Here is a 16,578-nt window from a genome sequence, read left to right on the forward strand (position 1 = left end):
GTTCAAGTGATTTTCATATTTATTGTTATTACTGAAAGGAAAACATTTCAGTAACGGCCTGTCACCCTCCAAGTTAAGGGTCGATGTACATGTTTGTGAACAGGCTTGCTCTGGTGACTGAGCCTTTGAAGCTAATATAGACAGTGTTTTGTTAGTGGTATAGCCATTCAGCATCTAAACTAACAGGCATTGACAAGTGTTCCAGCCGTCAAGCTAACTAGCTAAAGGACTGTTCCGAGCAAGTGCACATCTCCGCCAGTGGATGTTTGTTGGCTTGAAAAGTAAGCCAAGGAGCAAGATAAGACATGTGTCCATGCTTACGGACAAAACGGACACAGTGCGTGCCACAGTTCACAGCTCTTAGCTCTTTTCTGTCCGTGTCCAAGGCTAATGTGTGTTCTAATATGGTGGCAACATGACCAAAGACAGTTGATTTCCTCCTTTTTGGATACTGATTTTCTCAAAAGAGGACAAAGGGCATAAAGGGCTGTAAAACCTGCCTCACAGGAGCTGCTAACCCACCTCACAGCATCCTTACAGTGGCTCTATTAATCAAGAGTTTTATTGGGATGATGGTCTAAAGCCTTTGTCAGAGGATTTCCACCAGGAAAACACTGAAAACTGAAGTCACATTTAAACATCAAACACATACATACAAAATATCAGCTACTTAAAATCTTGCCCACAAGCTTCACTTTGCTCGCTGCTGTCTGCCAGAACTGTGTAGGCTTTTGCTTTATGTCATTTCAAGTGATTGACAGTCCTGTGCTTTATTTAGGCATCAGCATGAAACATATCAGACAGCTGATTGGACAAATGCTCCGCTCACTGGGCTGTCAGTGGTTTTAGCATCAAATTTTCAATTTGGAAATAGATGGCAGCTCCTCTGGAAGAGGGCTTCTAAATTGTCGAATATAATCTGTGTAAGTGTGAGGCCAAAGAAAGGCCCTGCAGTAGCAGAGTTATGCCACATTGTGTATCTCCGCTTAGTTTGTTCATGATGAGTTTTGAGCCATGTCATCGTCTCACCACTCCCCAAAAGTTTGTAGACTGGTCCAAGTTCTATCTGCAGGCCTCAGCTGATTCTCAGTGGATGTTTTCCAGATTAGAATCTCAGGGGAAATGTGTGCTCACATGATTTGGGCTGGCTTTGCAAGACTGGGCTACTGGCAGCTTCTGTCCAAGACAGAATCAACCCTAACAGATGTACTGCCAACATGCCAAGAGTAATCAAGATCCAAATCACAAAGCGGCTTGAAACTTGCCTGTATTTATTAATATACAGCACTGATATTTGTTTCATATGCTAATCCAGCAAAGAGTAATTACACATTATTTAAATTATGACAGACATTTCCCTTCACTTACCCTCCTGGGGCCTCCTGATTTCATCTCATACACATCGATTGTGTAATTAGATCGCCGACCAAATGTGTCAAACTGGATGTTTCCTGTCATACCTTGTACTTGGACCTGCCAGGAACCAAGAAAAGAATGATGACACCTGTTTTTTTTTCCCCACACTGAGAAAAAGAATAGGCATATTTAAAAATAGTACAGTTTTAAAGTGCTATATGGAATGAAATGCAGTGCTGGATTGGTTACAGCATTTGTTCATGAATTTTTATAAATTAGGTGCAGATGTCTCCCTAATAATGGTTATAAATTACTATATTTGTGGTTTGTAGAGTTAACTTAGTGTTTAGTGATTTTTCTAGACTGAAAGAAGAAGAAAGAAAGAATTTTATCATGACAGTTAGATCCCACAAAGGTAAAATCAATAACTTTTGAAGCAGAAGAGAGTGAAGAGTGAAACAAAGCCACGGTTTCAACCACTGGGTAAATAAAATAAAATAAAAATCAGAGCTGTACGCAGACACAGTGAGCGCCCTCAGTCTTACCATTTTGAGGGCTCGCTCTATGTCAATGCCCTGGCTCCAGGGCACGGCGGGGTTGGCGAGGCAGTCGCCTGCGCTTCCCCTGCGAGACACGTCCACTCGCTGCCGCCGAAGGTACCGGAAGGCCTCCGCAATCACGAGGATGGCATCGTGGGTCAGTGCTGATGTATACTGAGACAAAAGGGCCACAAGAAGCCCCAGTGACGCACCAGTGACATCATGCAGACCCAACATAACACTACTGTACTGCAATCACAGCAAGGTTATTATTTCCGCCATGGTGCTTGGTTTACACAGAGAGCAGTGCTACTGATGCAAAAAGTAAGAAAATTCTCGTATTATGATTGACATAAAAATTGTCCGAGTATGAAAGCTGCCTCTATTCAAGGACAAGCAGGTGACAAGTTATTTTAGCAACATCTCAGTGAAAAGATTCAGACTGACACATTTTCTCTGGTTTCAGCAGAGTTATTACCTTAAACCTTTGGTAGAAGAAGAGGAGAGAGAGAGAGAGAAAAAGGATCTTTGAAGACTTTAATAAAATGTAACTGCAGCGTCGTCACTATGCCTCACTGACCTTCAGTGGAGTGTTTTTGGCTTCTGGAAATTCTCTTTCATCCAGGCGCTCCCAGCGCTGGAGGAACTGCTGGACGATGGTGCTGTCTGGGTTGATGATCTGGAAGCCTGTGATGTTGGCTCCACCAGAAAAAACCCTGTCCAGGCTCATGTTGGAAAAACCCTGAGAGCAAAGAGCAAAACTGGCTGGTAGTGGAGCAAGGAGTCATTAGCAGCAAAGAAATAAAACATTTAGAAACTGCCTGAGCTTGTCCATCAAGAGCCTTTTTCTTAGCTCTGTTTCAGTTACTACGCTCAACTATCATAACTACATACTGAGAGAATTAAGTTTGACTATACGATTGAGTGTGTTACATTTCTTTGCACCGCATTGCGTCACACTGAGCAGTGATGCCCTGCTTGTTTTTGTTTTACTGTGCTGCGTTGAATTGTTTCATGTTACGAGCTCTCACCAAGTTGGCCAGGATATAGTGGTATCCTCTGCTGTTCTTTCCCGAGGTCACCACCTACAAGTCGCGGGAGGAGACACACAGTGAGTCACACCCACACACACACACATTGGAAAAAAAAACACTGACAACAGTTAGTGAGGCTGAGATTCAGAAATGACAAAGACCTTTGATTTCGCAACATGCACAGAGCAGTCGGTAGGAAGAAAGTAGAAAAAAAAGACATTTTAAAGCTACATTTGCAAGGGCAAGAGGGAGCGTGTGGGCACATTTGTACATTTGTGTTTTTGTATGAGACACACACACACACACAGAGAGGGGAGAAGCTGTGATGACAGTGCTTGTTCCTTTCCATTAACTTCAACATGTAAAATAAGGTCAAGGCTCCGGCAAACCTCCCTCTCCCTCCATCTCTCCCTCTCTGTGCAGCTGCCTGTGCTCTACAGTCTGCCTCTTCCTGCTCCGCTTGTCTCAGTCGCACAAGAGACTTAATTAAACCCAAAACGTTGTACAGCACCTGTCTGAGGCAGCAGACACAGAGAGAGCGGCACTCGCTGATTTCTTTTAAACTTCTTCACCAGCCAAACCTCTTTTCACTCTCTCCCTCTCTCACTCTCACTCTCTCTCTCTTACCCTCTCACATGCACTCACTTTCTCTCTCTCCATATCTGCCTCGATTCTGATTCTCTACTGCAGAGTACGGAGCTTCAAAAAGATACTGTGGGGGTGGATAGTTGTTTGGTTTTTTTTTTTCCTTTTTTTTTTTCCCCTGTCTTTTCACTTTCTACACTCGCCCACAGTTTTGATAAGTATACTCAGGCACTGAAATCATCTAAATGTTGAATGTCCAGAGTGAAAGTGATATCATATTCAAGAGGTTTCATAAAGAACCTGAATACAGATGGGAAAAGAAAAAAAAAAGAACAGGACTGAAACAAGAACAGGCATCCCCGTGGTTTATTTCTTGTCATGGAATTATTATTTTTTTCTCACATTCGGTTGCTCGTCTTTTTAACATGCACCCTCACACCTGTGCACTTTAAAAACCTGCTGCTTTCTCTCGCCTCAGTGTCTTGTAATTGTCCTTGACGCTTGTCTGATTGGCCAAATACACTTTGAGCAATTTCAACAATATATCCAATTGCCTTCCCTGGAAATGCAAAACGGTTTCATTGTGTTCGACATTTTGACTCTGAAAGCCCCTCATCCTGCATTTTCCTCATAAGCAAAAATTCCTGGAAGCTTCTATGCTTATTGTTTTCCAAATTGTCTCGAAAAAGCTTTTCATTTGCCATTCATCCGTGCAAGAGAAAGCCGCGGTGACCCAAGTGCAACAACACAGCAAGCACTTAATGAAGCTGCAGTGCCTGGAGTGACTGGCTACAACTCCTGCTTGTCAGCTGCACACTCAGGCAGAAAGCACAGAACTTCACACTCCGATATTAGCATCAAAATCTGACACCTCAACTGCTGTTTCTGACTGAAAACTCATTTGGCTGTTTGAAAATAATCAGCTGTAAACATTTATGGCTTACTGTAGCTACGAGGCACACAAAAACAAATAAGAATGTGGGAGTGTTTCTGTTTTATTTGGTTGTCTACTGGAGAGTAACAGCAGAGGTAAAAGTTTGAAGGGATGCAAAGTGCTCCGAAGACAGTTCTTTAACACAACAATTGCAGCTTGTTGTCACAATTACATGTGTACATGCATTTCAGCATCCCAATGGTCATATTCCCTTATAGTCATTCACAGTCGATTTTATTTACTCTCATGCACATTTGGTTGATAAATTTACCCCTTGGCTTTTGTCTCAAGTATTCCTTTTCCAAATAAATAAATAAATAAATAAATGAAAATATTTTGACTTGCATGAAAAAGAAAAAAAGAAAAGAAAATCCCCTGACAGCTGCACTGGTAGTCATCAAGTTGGCAGCGAGCACCGAGGCTGACAACTCCTCTAAAGTTGGGAAATCTGGGGAGTGAATCGGGAAGAGGGGTGATTCTCGAAGGTGACTCTTGTTTGATCTTTTTGCATTTACGCTATAAACTGTACAAGCTCTGATTTGCATAGTGGAGCTACAGTACGCAGTGGGAATCATAAATGATTAAACCAGAGTGAAACAAAATGATTCCCTATAGACACAAAAACCATGAGCCTCTAACGCAAAATGTTCACTTTCCACCAAATTCTTTTTTTTTTTTTTTTTGCTAATTTAAATTAAAATTTGCTTTATTTACAATAATTTTAGTTTCCATCATTTGTACTAGTAAAGTTTGTTTTCCATTTTCCAATTAAATATAACCAATGGTTAAATACAAATAACAAAAACTCCTAACATGTAATGCAGTCTTTGCACAGCTCGCTCAGACTTGGTGCAGCAGCACAACAGAAGTTGCAACGATCCCAGTGATCTGACTGAAGATGTCCACTGTTCCCCTGCTTAACTCTGGCTGTGTTAAATCATTATTACTAATATTAGCTATATCACTGTATAACTGTATAACTTTTGAATATAAATATATAAAAATTGTCAACAAAATCATACTCATATTTTAATAATAATTCCTATAAATATATGATGGAAGTAGACCAGAGTTTCCATACAGACAACATCAATTATAATCTGTCATGACTAGCCCCTAGGGGGGCTGTTTTTGGAACTCTTTGGTTTTGTTTTGAACTCTTTTGTGGACTTTTGGACATTTTCAGTTTAGTTTGATTTTGGAAAGTATATTTCTTGTGTATCTGGTCTTGTTTTACTTCCTGTCTTTGTCTTGTTTCCCGCTTTTGTAATTGTTTTCCCCGCCCTAATTGTTTCCACCTGTTTCCCCTTACCTGTTGTGTATATATAGTCTGCATTTCCCCTTGTCCAGGGTCAGTTCGTTTTTGTCTGCCGTCGTCATACGTTTTGTCTCATGCCATGTTCCATGCTTTTGTCTCCTGCCGTGTTTTATGCTGTGTCCCATGTTCTGTCTCATGCCTTTGTCTTTAGTCTCGTTTCTTGTCCAGAAATCTTGTTTCTGTTTTCCCCAAGTCATCGTTTCCCAGGTCAGGTTTTGTATTAATTTGTTACTTTGTTTCTTGTTAGAAACAAGAAGAGATTTTCTTTTCTGTGAGAGATTTTCTGTTGATACTTTGTTCGAATAAATAATTATTATTATTTTGGACTACGTCTGAGGGGTCGTGCATTTAGGTCCTAGTCCTTGCCTCCCATAGTCGTGACATAATCTTTATATATTGAACAAGACTGAGAGAACCATTAAAGACTTAAAGTCGTCATGATTTAAGGTGAAATCAACAATTTTTACAGTTTTTTTTTTTTTTCTTAATGTATAAGAGCTCCCAAATTCTCAGGTACTGTTTATGGTACATGTTTTCGTAAAGGATAATTTCCTTTGATTTGCTGTGGGGTTTCTCCCGCCTTTGCTGGCAGTTCTATTCTGAAAAAAAAAAAAAAAAAAAAAGCATCTGGGCATAACAAATATTTTTAGGATCCTGATGCTCCAGTTTTATGGTCCCCTGGGATAATCGCTTTTTCAGAGTATGTGAAACCGCCAGGAACCCGGAGGAGGTCAGGCACTACCGTCACAGAGAGAACGACACTTTTAGTGTCACAGGACTCATTTCTTCCTCGCCGTCAAAATCCATTTCTCACACAACAGCCTCATCAAACAGCTCAGGGAAAAGAAGACCTGCGAGAGGGAACCTGCAGCACTGATTGTACTGACTAGCTCATACATTTTTAATGCTCATTGAATGGAAATGATAGTGGAGGTGTCATGCCCTGTCAGCTGTTTTCCACAGTTAATGTTTTCATCAGTCCAAAGCCTTGTGGATTTGAGAAGAAGATTGAATCTGAATCTTCAGTTGGTGATGGTGTTTCTGTGGTGGGCAATCTGTGCCTTCTCTCAGACATGACTGAGAAAAGGACGATAGGCTTAAAATTTTCTTAACTTAAAGGCATCCTGTTTAGTTTTTGACCACTAGTATCGCTATTGAGCAATGTTTTCAAAAGTCTGTTACTACTTTGCTTGATCTACATTCATGCAAGCGGCGTGACGCATGGTTTGCTTTTCTCTGATGCATGGTTTCCTGCTCTTGTGTTGATTGACAACTAGTACCAGTAAGAAATGTAGAAATGATACAAAAAAAAATAATAATAAAAATAAAGGAAAACTGTAAAAGACTGTAAACTAGAAAACATGGATGTAACCAACACAGATCTTAAAATATTCAAAAGTCAGTTCTGGAAAATGCTTTATCAAGAAGTGTTTGTTTACAACAAAACTCTGCAGTGTGCTTTTAAAAGAATAGTTAGACATTTGGAGAAATATGCTTATTCGCCTTCTTGTTACATGTGAAGACTGATACCACTCTGTCTGAGACGGTTAGGTTAGCTTTGCTTAGCATAATGACTGTAAATGCCTATTGGAGGCCTCACTGACATGTTACTGATCATGTTTGTTTGATCTGTAAAGAAAAAACAAAACATAAAAAGCAACACATTGTGGTTTTATGAGGGGTTACGTGCCAGACTATTTCTTGGCCAGGAGCTGTGACTTCCTGGAGTCTCCGCTGGTTGCCAAACTCACAAGAAGGCTCCAGGTGGCACAAAAATCCAAAGCTCTTGTCCAGTATTTAATCCAGTAGTAAGGTACTGGTGTATCAGCAGGATTTGCTCTCTTGCAAATATGGAGAGAGTTTTAGACTTTGTAGTTAAAAACAAAGCATAGCACTTCATCCTCCAACCCCCGCGAGTGAATTACAATCAAATGAATCATGGTTAACAGACAAATAAACCCAGCACACAGATTCCTGTTACATCTATACATTAGTAATTCACCTCTTTGTTGGGGATATAATTAGTATAATACAATAGGATATCATCATATGATCTGTGCTGTGGAGGAGACAAACTAACTCCTGGATGTACAGAGAGAAAGAGAGTTGTCTCAGGTCTCAGTTATCTTTATTTGTCCATCCTCGGGGCTGCCTGCCTGCCTGCCTGCCTGTCTGCCTGATGAGCAGGTCTGTGCTGTGCTGTTTGATGCCGGCCTGAGCCGGGCCGAGCTGCAGAACCATCAGCCTAAATATTCCTGCGGGAATAGACTCTAATTAAGCAGACTGGAGCCACAGTCCTGTGCAGAGTTGGATGTCTGCCCAAGTGCCTTCAAGAGGATTTGACTGTCTTCCCACTGATGGAGACCTCTCTTTGTTACAGTGATTTGTCATCTGCCTCCTTCAGAACTGGAACGGGCATCGTGAGGTTGATAACTGTCCCTTTTCACCAGTCAGCTAATTATTGTTGTGCTGCTTGAAACAGGGCAAAATGTGAAGAGGGATTTAACTGTCAGGCGCAGCAAAGAAAAGGGAAATATAGCAGGGGAAGGACATGGCTGTAAATCAGTCAAACACTGCTCCAAATGCCACTGTAAATCCTTCTGTTCACCAATCTTCACCACAAAGCAGGATCTTTGAATGGAAAGTAGATGTGCCAAGTGATGAAACTTCTCTATGTCTGCACATTATGCACAATATGCACAATAACATATGGAAAAAAAACATGATTCTTATCATTTATTGAATTAAATTAATTATTTTTTGCTGGTCTTGTTCCTGTGATGGTATAGGCAGCTCCACACTTCTTAACTTCATACAGTTTTCTGATTGAATGCCAGTTTCAGCAAACAAAAAAAAATGTGTATGAAGTTGTAATGTCCTTACTATCCTTGTTGCAGTTGCCAACTCTCCTGCTTGTGTGTGTGTGTTTGATGTTGTTTTTCATTTCATTCTGGGTTGCTTTTAACTCAGACTTCTCTTGGGCCTCCTTTGGACGCTTGGGCTACAAAAGACTGTTGTAGAAAAACTGCCTTTATTACAGTCAGTGTTTTTTCCTTTTTCAGAAGACACATTTTCTTTTTGTAGTCGTTGTGAAGAAAAAGGAAATGAGGGTCTAATCGCAAATAGTTCTCTTGTTGTTGTTGTTATTGTGGTTTTATTTGTAGGGCGTTATAGTTCAAGCTGAGGTATCACACATGCATGTTTCATGCTGGTTTTTCATATTTTATCAGAGTTGTAAATGTTCCTTGGTCTTTAGTTTGTTTCTGGTAATTTTGGTAAAAGTTTTTAATAATTGGGACTTTAAAATGTTCACAACTGACATTTCCATGTGCATCATTTGAAGAACTGTCCCCCACTCTGTCTCTGGACTGGCTGAGCATTAGCGGCTGTGATCACAGTATGGTAAAGCTACTCTTGGCACTTGAAGGTCATAAAGTTACTCATGTATACATTTTGGCTTCTAGCAGCCTGGCTTCAGGGCTCTCATCTCAGCAGCTATTGGATGGATCACCACGAATCTAATATGAACCTTAATGACTTTGGTGATCCTCTGACATTTCCTCTGTTGCCACCAGCAGCTCAAAATGATAATTTTCCTGGCGTTTCAGCTTCAGTTGCACTTTGTGATTAGTGCTAATTAGCAAATGTTGGCATGCTAACAGGCTAAATTAAGATAGTAAACATGGTAAACATTAAACCTGCTAAAGGTCAGCCCCTCAGAGAAAAATATTTATGCATCAGAAAACATTTTTTTCATGGCGTGCCATTAAAACCAACGCCCATGCAAAGCAGCAGACAAAACTACAATTCACATACAGGATTAAATAACATCCACACAGATGTAATCTGAGTAATCCCATTACAGGATCTTGGTTTGCTATCCTACTCACTGAGTGTGGAATATTAGTGCACCTCTGGGTGCTCAGCACTTCTCCTATTTCCCTCCACAGCACCAGACAGGGAGACTCACACTACATGGCTCAATTCCCACAAGCTTTCTGCCTTTCCAGTCTTTTTCTCTCTGACTCTTTTCGCTGTCTGTCCACTGAGCTGGAGGTGACGGGTCCCTCTCTGGCAGCGATTATAAATCAACTGCGCTTCTATTATTGATGAGAAGCCTTAGAGGTGTTTATTGCTCCGTCTTTACTTTAGTGAAAGGATGAGCAGACTGATATTTTTAAGGGCGGCAAGGCAGCCAGCAGGGGAGGGGGAAAATAAAAACCCCACAGCACACTTATCAACAAATAAAGCCTGTTACAACTGAAACTATGCTGATAACAAAAGTAATTAGCACAAATTAAATGATGGATGTCTGTGTATAAATTCATTAATAATGCACTGGGTAGACATAATAGCCTGAACGCACGTCTCAGACTAATTTGACAGTTATTTTGACGATTATGGTCTATTTATGAAGTCCAAGCCCAAACACTGATTGAAAAATAAATCATGTGCAGAATGGCTGCTTCCTTGTTGCCTGAGTGATCTCTTTGTGTTTGCTCACTCCTGCCTTTGTGAGAGATCTTCCCTCAGGCTAGGAGGGTAGGCTATTTATAGTAGGCTCATTGTTGTTGCTGTTATGGGACAGTGTGTCCTACTTACACTGGGAGCTGATATTACATTAAAGCAAGTGTTGATGTCACAGCTCGTATGAGGAGTTGTCCTCCAGAGACGCAGGCATGTCTTACTACTCTCAAGCATCTGGAGAGACACTTTTCTGACAGATGCTGCCTACAATGCCACCATTCCCATTAATCCAGCCCAGTAAAGAGAGATGATGATCAGATCAGCCTGACGTGACACCGAGTGACCACCATGGTCTGACTGGATAATTTGAATCTAATATGAGGGCAATTTGAGAACATTTGAAGAAACCCTCTGTATCAAAGTGAAGGGCAGAGAAAAGCAAACTTCTATTAATTAATAAAAATGTTCTGTGCTGTCACTAAAAATATTCCCTGGCGTCGGAGGAAATGAAGACAGATCCACAGTGAAGGTCAGAGCAAAACTCGTAAGGCCGGCAATAATGAAGATCATTATGTAGAGGGCAGAAGCTCTTACACACAAATATCTCAGCAAAGAACAGAAGGTTAAAATGTGCTTGGGATTAATGGTTCAAATGAGCTCTCTCTCTCTCTCTCTCTCTCTCTCTCTCTCTCTCTCTCTCTCACACACTCACACACACACACACACACACACACACTCACACACAGAAAACAGACTGTACTTGTGGGTTTAATGGTTTTTATAACACATTGCTCTGCTGTGCAGCTGTGTACAATTGCTGCAATAACCCGAACTGAAAGGAAACACACAACTTTCAGCTGTCAAGTTGGGCACTTTTTATTTGCCAACAAGCGCTTGGGCCTAAACAAGATTGTTCGTTACAAAAAACTGACCCACTTAGTGTTTTCAGCTCCACTACCACTGTATGCTTAAGGCTTGGTTCACTCTAGACAATCGAAACTACTCGGTTAAGGATAAGGAAAGGTCACCTTCATGGTTTAAAGAAACCAAATGCTGCTCCAGTGTCAAACTCGCACACTTTGTATGCTCAGCCATTCACTCTGACCTCTTCCCAACCACTTCCCAAGCACTGCAGCAGTGTAACAATGTCAAGCTACTTCAGTTTTCCTCCCAAGAGAGACAGTTTGTTTGGCTGTACGATGCTGCATGTCAGGGAAAATGGGAACAGAGACTGGTTTAAGAGATGAATGCTGGTGTTCTTCTGGTGAGAACAGTCTTGTGTTTAACTACTCTGTGGTGTTTGGAAGTCTATAGATGTTCATTGTCACTGTTAACTTTGTTTTAATGTTGGGAGTAAGGTCAGAAACATTTAGATTTGGGTTAAGTCAAATTGACTTAATGCATGTGCAGCAGATCACTGGTCTATATCCAACTGCACAAACCTTGAGAAACAGTACATTTCAAAATGCTACCGCATGTTCAACATCATTTCTGATCCTCCAAATGAACAATAATGATCCTCTGAGTGAGAAGGCAAAGTCCCTGTTAAGCCTCATTTAATACATTTTTGATGATAAAGTATTTTCTGCGGCGCTGCCACAGTGAGCGGCACGCATTACCAAGCACTTAATGTGAATCAAGACTCATGTGGGAAAACCACTAGCTGATGATCACCTAGGAAACAAGGATGAGGAGGCTGTTTAATTCCTCCACATGAATTAAGCCCAGGTGACCTCAAACAAAGTGCGCACACATAAAAAAAAAAGAAAAAAGAAATAACAACAAATAACAAGTCTTAATTGAATGTAGCCGTCTTGCCTGTTTTAACATTGTCTCTAAATGAGAGTGCTGAGATCTGAAGCAATCACGACACACTCCAAGTGCTGAGGGTAAAACAGTGGGGAGCAGAGCAAGCCAGGAGAGTGCATTATTTCACTAAGTGTGTAAATAGAGAGGTTGCTCAAGGCAAAAAGTGAGGAGTAGACAGTGTTTATTCCTTTAGAAACAGGCATAAGGCTGATTAATAGTATTTAAGGAAGGAAGATTTCACAATGTTCATTTTCTTAAAACCAGCTAAAAACTGTAATGTGTGTTGGCTCTGTACCTGCTCCAGTATGGAGTTGATCCTGTCCACCTCACAGTCGATGAGGAAGCGTTTCTCCTGCCGGCGGTCCATCTCCTCGATGATGCGTCTGTACTCCACGGGGTCCACGATGTTTCCCACCGAGCGAGCTGTCACCTGCCAGTTATTGGCCACAGCCGACTCCATGATGGCCTGGAGGATTGCAAAACCTGGAGGAGCAGAGGGAGAAGAGCACCATCACACCAAAGTCTTCCTGGATTTCAGAGCACAGCAGCAGGTAAGTGCTGTGCCGAGAATCCAAAGTGGTGTAAAGAAGAGCTGCTTTCAAAAATGGTTAGCAATGTGTTTAATGTCTGAAAAGCTTTTGACCAGCTTTTTATACTATTAACTAAGCCACGATGCACTGATGAAATATTTATCTGAGTAATAAAATCTCCTTTTAAGAATTACCTGCAGACATGCCACAGCTGTGTTTAGAGTTGTTAGAGAAAACATCTACAGGTAAACAAGGTATTGCACCAAATAACATGCCAAAGTGTTTTCAGGATAAAACACGCAGACCTGAATCCATTTTGGTGTAATTCAAACAGCGTGCAGATGATAAAATGTAAACAGTCACTCGAGTAGATGGATAAAGAAAAACAAGCTGAGATTTTCATTCAGAATTCAGACAAACCCTGAACTTAATCATAAAGCTTATTGATCCAGTGTTTTAGGTCTTCTTTTTTCCTAATGCACATGAATTAAACATGAGCCCCGTGCTTTTGCAATTCATGCCTTTGCAGTGTATTTTTGTTTTTATATATTACTACTGTTATTGCCTCTTCCAGTTTTTGGGGTAATTCTTTTCAGAATGCTTAAACACTAACAGTCATTCTTGAAGCACTGTCTCTGACACCATTAACACTTGTAGACAATGCATTTACCAAGTGTGCCAAACTGAATGCATTCTGCTTTACACTCGGTTTGCAATTTAACAACACACTGCATTGCTGTACTATTTTGCCTATTGCCTTTCCACACTGACACAGGTCAAAACCCTTTTAGGTGATGAGTTTACTTAAATAAATCAGAGCTTGAGCACTATAAATAGGCTACAAGTAAACATTTGGTTTGGACTAAAATGGAGGCCAATAATGGAGAGTAAGAGAGGTGAGAACTAGATGAGGACAAGGTGAAGGAGGTGAAGGAAGAGCGGATGTAGGATGGGGGAGCGGCAGAGGACAGGGAAAAGGGAGGAAGGGGAGTTGGTGAAATCAGAACAACTATGAGCATTACTGTTGCCAGGTATCCAGATATTTTGAAATGAGAACTGGTAAGAGACTGTACGGGCTGTGGTCTTACTGGTACAGTAGTATACAGTGCACTTTCATGATGAAAGTGATCTATCATCTTGTTTTCTTCTAGTGCACTTTTGATGTTTGAGGAGCACCAGAACATTTTGGGGAAAAAAAACAGCTTTGACCTCTGATTTGTATTGAGTGTGTTATGTTCACAATACAAATCCATATCTTGCACATGTACCTGTGTACGTGTGTTTACTACATGTATGAAAAACCTGCAAACTGCTATGCCCTGTTTTTCCTTTCTTTCAGTGCGTAGTTGGTGCTTTGTGTCTGTCTGTGTGCACTGTATTGACGCAAAACCCCATCTTTAAAGAGTCTGAAGAGTTTTGGAAGAACTGTTTGTTTTTGCAAGAGATGAATAATGTTTTGCTGGTTTGATGTAAGGTTTTGTGGTTAGTGTGTAGAGCAAAAATAGCCTAAAGTTTCAAGGGAAAAAGCTGTCAGGTAAAACTGTAAATCTGTGGTTTCTATAACAGATAAGGTTACGGGGCGTCATCGCGTCCCATGCTGTCTTAGCAGTGTGTCACAGGAGGTCACCTCAGTTATCTCTTTCCTGCCTCACTGAGGGATATTCAGACTTCCAAATTGAAGGCTAAAGTTGACACAAGACACAACAATAAGACGCGTAGCACATACTCCAGCAAATGCAGTGAAACGAAGTGCTAAAGAAGCAGTTGAGCAAGCACAATCTGTGTTCGTCAATGGTGTGTCTGCTTTGCTCAGTGTGCCATGGGATGAATCAGTAGATGAGGCACATGAAAGGAAGAAGCTGAGCTAACAGTAACCTGGCTGAGCAGGGGACACTGAAAAGCAACTATACACCCACCCACAGGAATTTGGATAGTTCCACTGATGGTTTACTAAGGGGGTTAAGAAGTCATGGTCAGCAAGTGATGACTGGCCATAAAGGCAGTTTCTGAATCAGCCAAAGAGAGATGTCAGTGACTGTAGCTGAAAAGAAAAGAAACCAGGAAGCTCTCGTTACGTTTGTTTTCTTTGGGAAAACCATCAGCTTATCAATTTCTACAGAGATTCTTATGTCAAGCAAGAACGCCCAGCTTTGTATCCATTGATCTAATATTATTACAGTAAAATCAGTGACCTTATCAGTGACTTGGCATTATGTTTTTTTTTTTTTTTTTAATAAATATGGGTAAATAGTTGGTGAAGCTAAAGGGAACTGAAGGTGAACTGTTTACTGGGATTGTTCCAGGAAGCAAAGGATCTCCTGCTGAGCTATTTGAAGGTTTCATGGAGCCAATTCAACAAAACATCTGTTATGTGAGGACAAACACAGTGACGTACTTGGACCTACACACACACATACACAAACACACTGTTCTCTGAGCTAAGTATCTACACAGATGCTAACAACCATAAGGGATAATTATTTCCAATCCCGGGTTTTGGAATAAAATTAAATTAAATTAAATAAATAAATAAATAAATAAATTCTGCCTGGTGACTTTTCCAAAAGGTTAAGCAACATAGGGCCTTTCTTTTAATTACGTATAGCATCTTCTATTATATTAATTATGAAATTAATTATTAACATTAAAAAATATTATCATTAAATCTGAAATTAATTGTATCATAGTAATGCTTTTTACATTTACATTATGTTTATTCTCATGGGTAAAAGATACAAAATCACCATCAACACAATGTTTAGCTCATTGACCTGAAGTGACAGAAAATGGGTCACTGCCTCAAGCACAAGGTCATGTTTCCTTTTTAAAGCGATCGATCTCTTGTCAGGCATCAATCTGACCCTGTGTGGAAGCAGCAGACATCAGACTGGCTTTGTTTAGGTTTTAAACAAAGTTCTATAGGTAAAGGCTGACAGCTATTGTCTCATATCACAGAATATACTATACAGAACATGCTAGAATGTAGGAAGACCAGTGACCCTTTTCACCTTATCGAGATGAAAAATGATTAATCACACGAAAACATCAGAATGAAGAACAGCTCAGAAGAGAGAAAATGACAGCGTGTAGAAATGAACAACATACATCAGAAATTTGCATATTTCTATTATCAGAAGAACAGTGCACAGAATATGTTGAGTGGTGGTGAAAATGCAACGTGGCAGAAGCTCATTATGTGCTGTATTAGGTCATAGCTAATGGACAGAAAAAAATGGTGCAGACTTTTTTTTTTTTTTTTTGTTTACCACAGAGTGAAAACACTATAGCTGACCGGACTCAATGAGCAGAGTGTCTGCTGACTCCATACAGTAATGGATATTATTACGGGTGCTCAATAAGGTGGTGTAAAATGTGTTTATGTAAATAAAAGTCGGCTACAGAGCCTCTGTACCGGAAGCTGGCATTACACAGGCTGAATGAAAACTGGTTCTCGCTCTGTATCACAGTCAAGTGGTGCACAACCTCCCTGCAGCCCAGACCAGATTGAACTTCACTGTCATGGCTACTTCAGCTGTTCTGAATTGAACTGGATATGTATGCTTCATCATCCATATAGAAATGTATAAGTCAGTGCTCATCAACAGTTTAAACTGATTTTGGGTGGGTTACCCAGATATCCACGCATTATTTGTAAAGGTATGGGCGAAACTTGCCTTTGCTCCATTCCTTCCTCAAAGGAGGAAAGTTTCTCTGTACTCACCTTTAATCTTAAAGTTAAAGTTTGAGATGTGTATGAGCAAACATTGTTTTCTGGCATGGCAAGTTTGGAACTCAACTCACACAGGTGTGATGACACACTCCAAGAATGGACTTCTCAGTGAAGTAGGAGACATCTTGTGTCCAGCTTTTGAGATGAACAATATTCACAGATTTTACTTTTTTGAAAGTGGGAGGATCAGCATGTGTCAGACACAGCCACAAATTCCAAGCAGAGAATGTTTAAATGTCTAAGAACATGTCTGGAGGTGATTTTAAATGTTTTTCA

General features: G+C 40.5%; 1 protein-coding gene across 1 annotated transcript in view; it reads right to left on the bottom strand.

Moving 5' to 3' along the window:
* Positions 1-16,578, bottom strand: part of LOC121190433 (glutamate receptor 3-like) — a 65,919-nt gene that overhangs the window by 22,649 nt on the left and 26,692 nt on the right. The window contains exons 4-8 of the mRNA XM_041051155.1: positions 12,338-12,525; positions 2,927-2,980; positions 2,476-2,637; positions 1,902-2,069; positions 1,369-1,473 (exon numbers count right to left, since the gene is read on the bottom strand). Of these exons, the coding sequence (XP_040907089.1) occupies positions 1,369-1,473; positions 1,902-2,069; positions 2,476-2,637; positions 2,927-2,980; positions 12,338-12,525 (677 nt within the window). The remainder of the gene's footprint in view (positions 1-1,368; positions 1,474-1,901; positions 2,070-2,475; positions 2,638-2,926; positions 2,981-12,337; positions 12,526-16,578) is intronic.

The sequence above is a fragment of the Toxotes jaculatrix genome, chromosome 12 (genome assembly GCF_017976425.1).
Source record: "Toxotes jaculatrix isolate fToxJac2 chromosome 12, fToxJac2.pri, whole genome shotgun sequence".
In the NCBI taxonomy this organism is placed as follows: Eukaryota; Metazoa; Chordata; class Actinopteri; family Toxotidae; genus Toxotes; species Toxotes jaculatrix.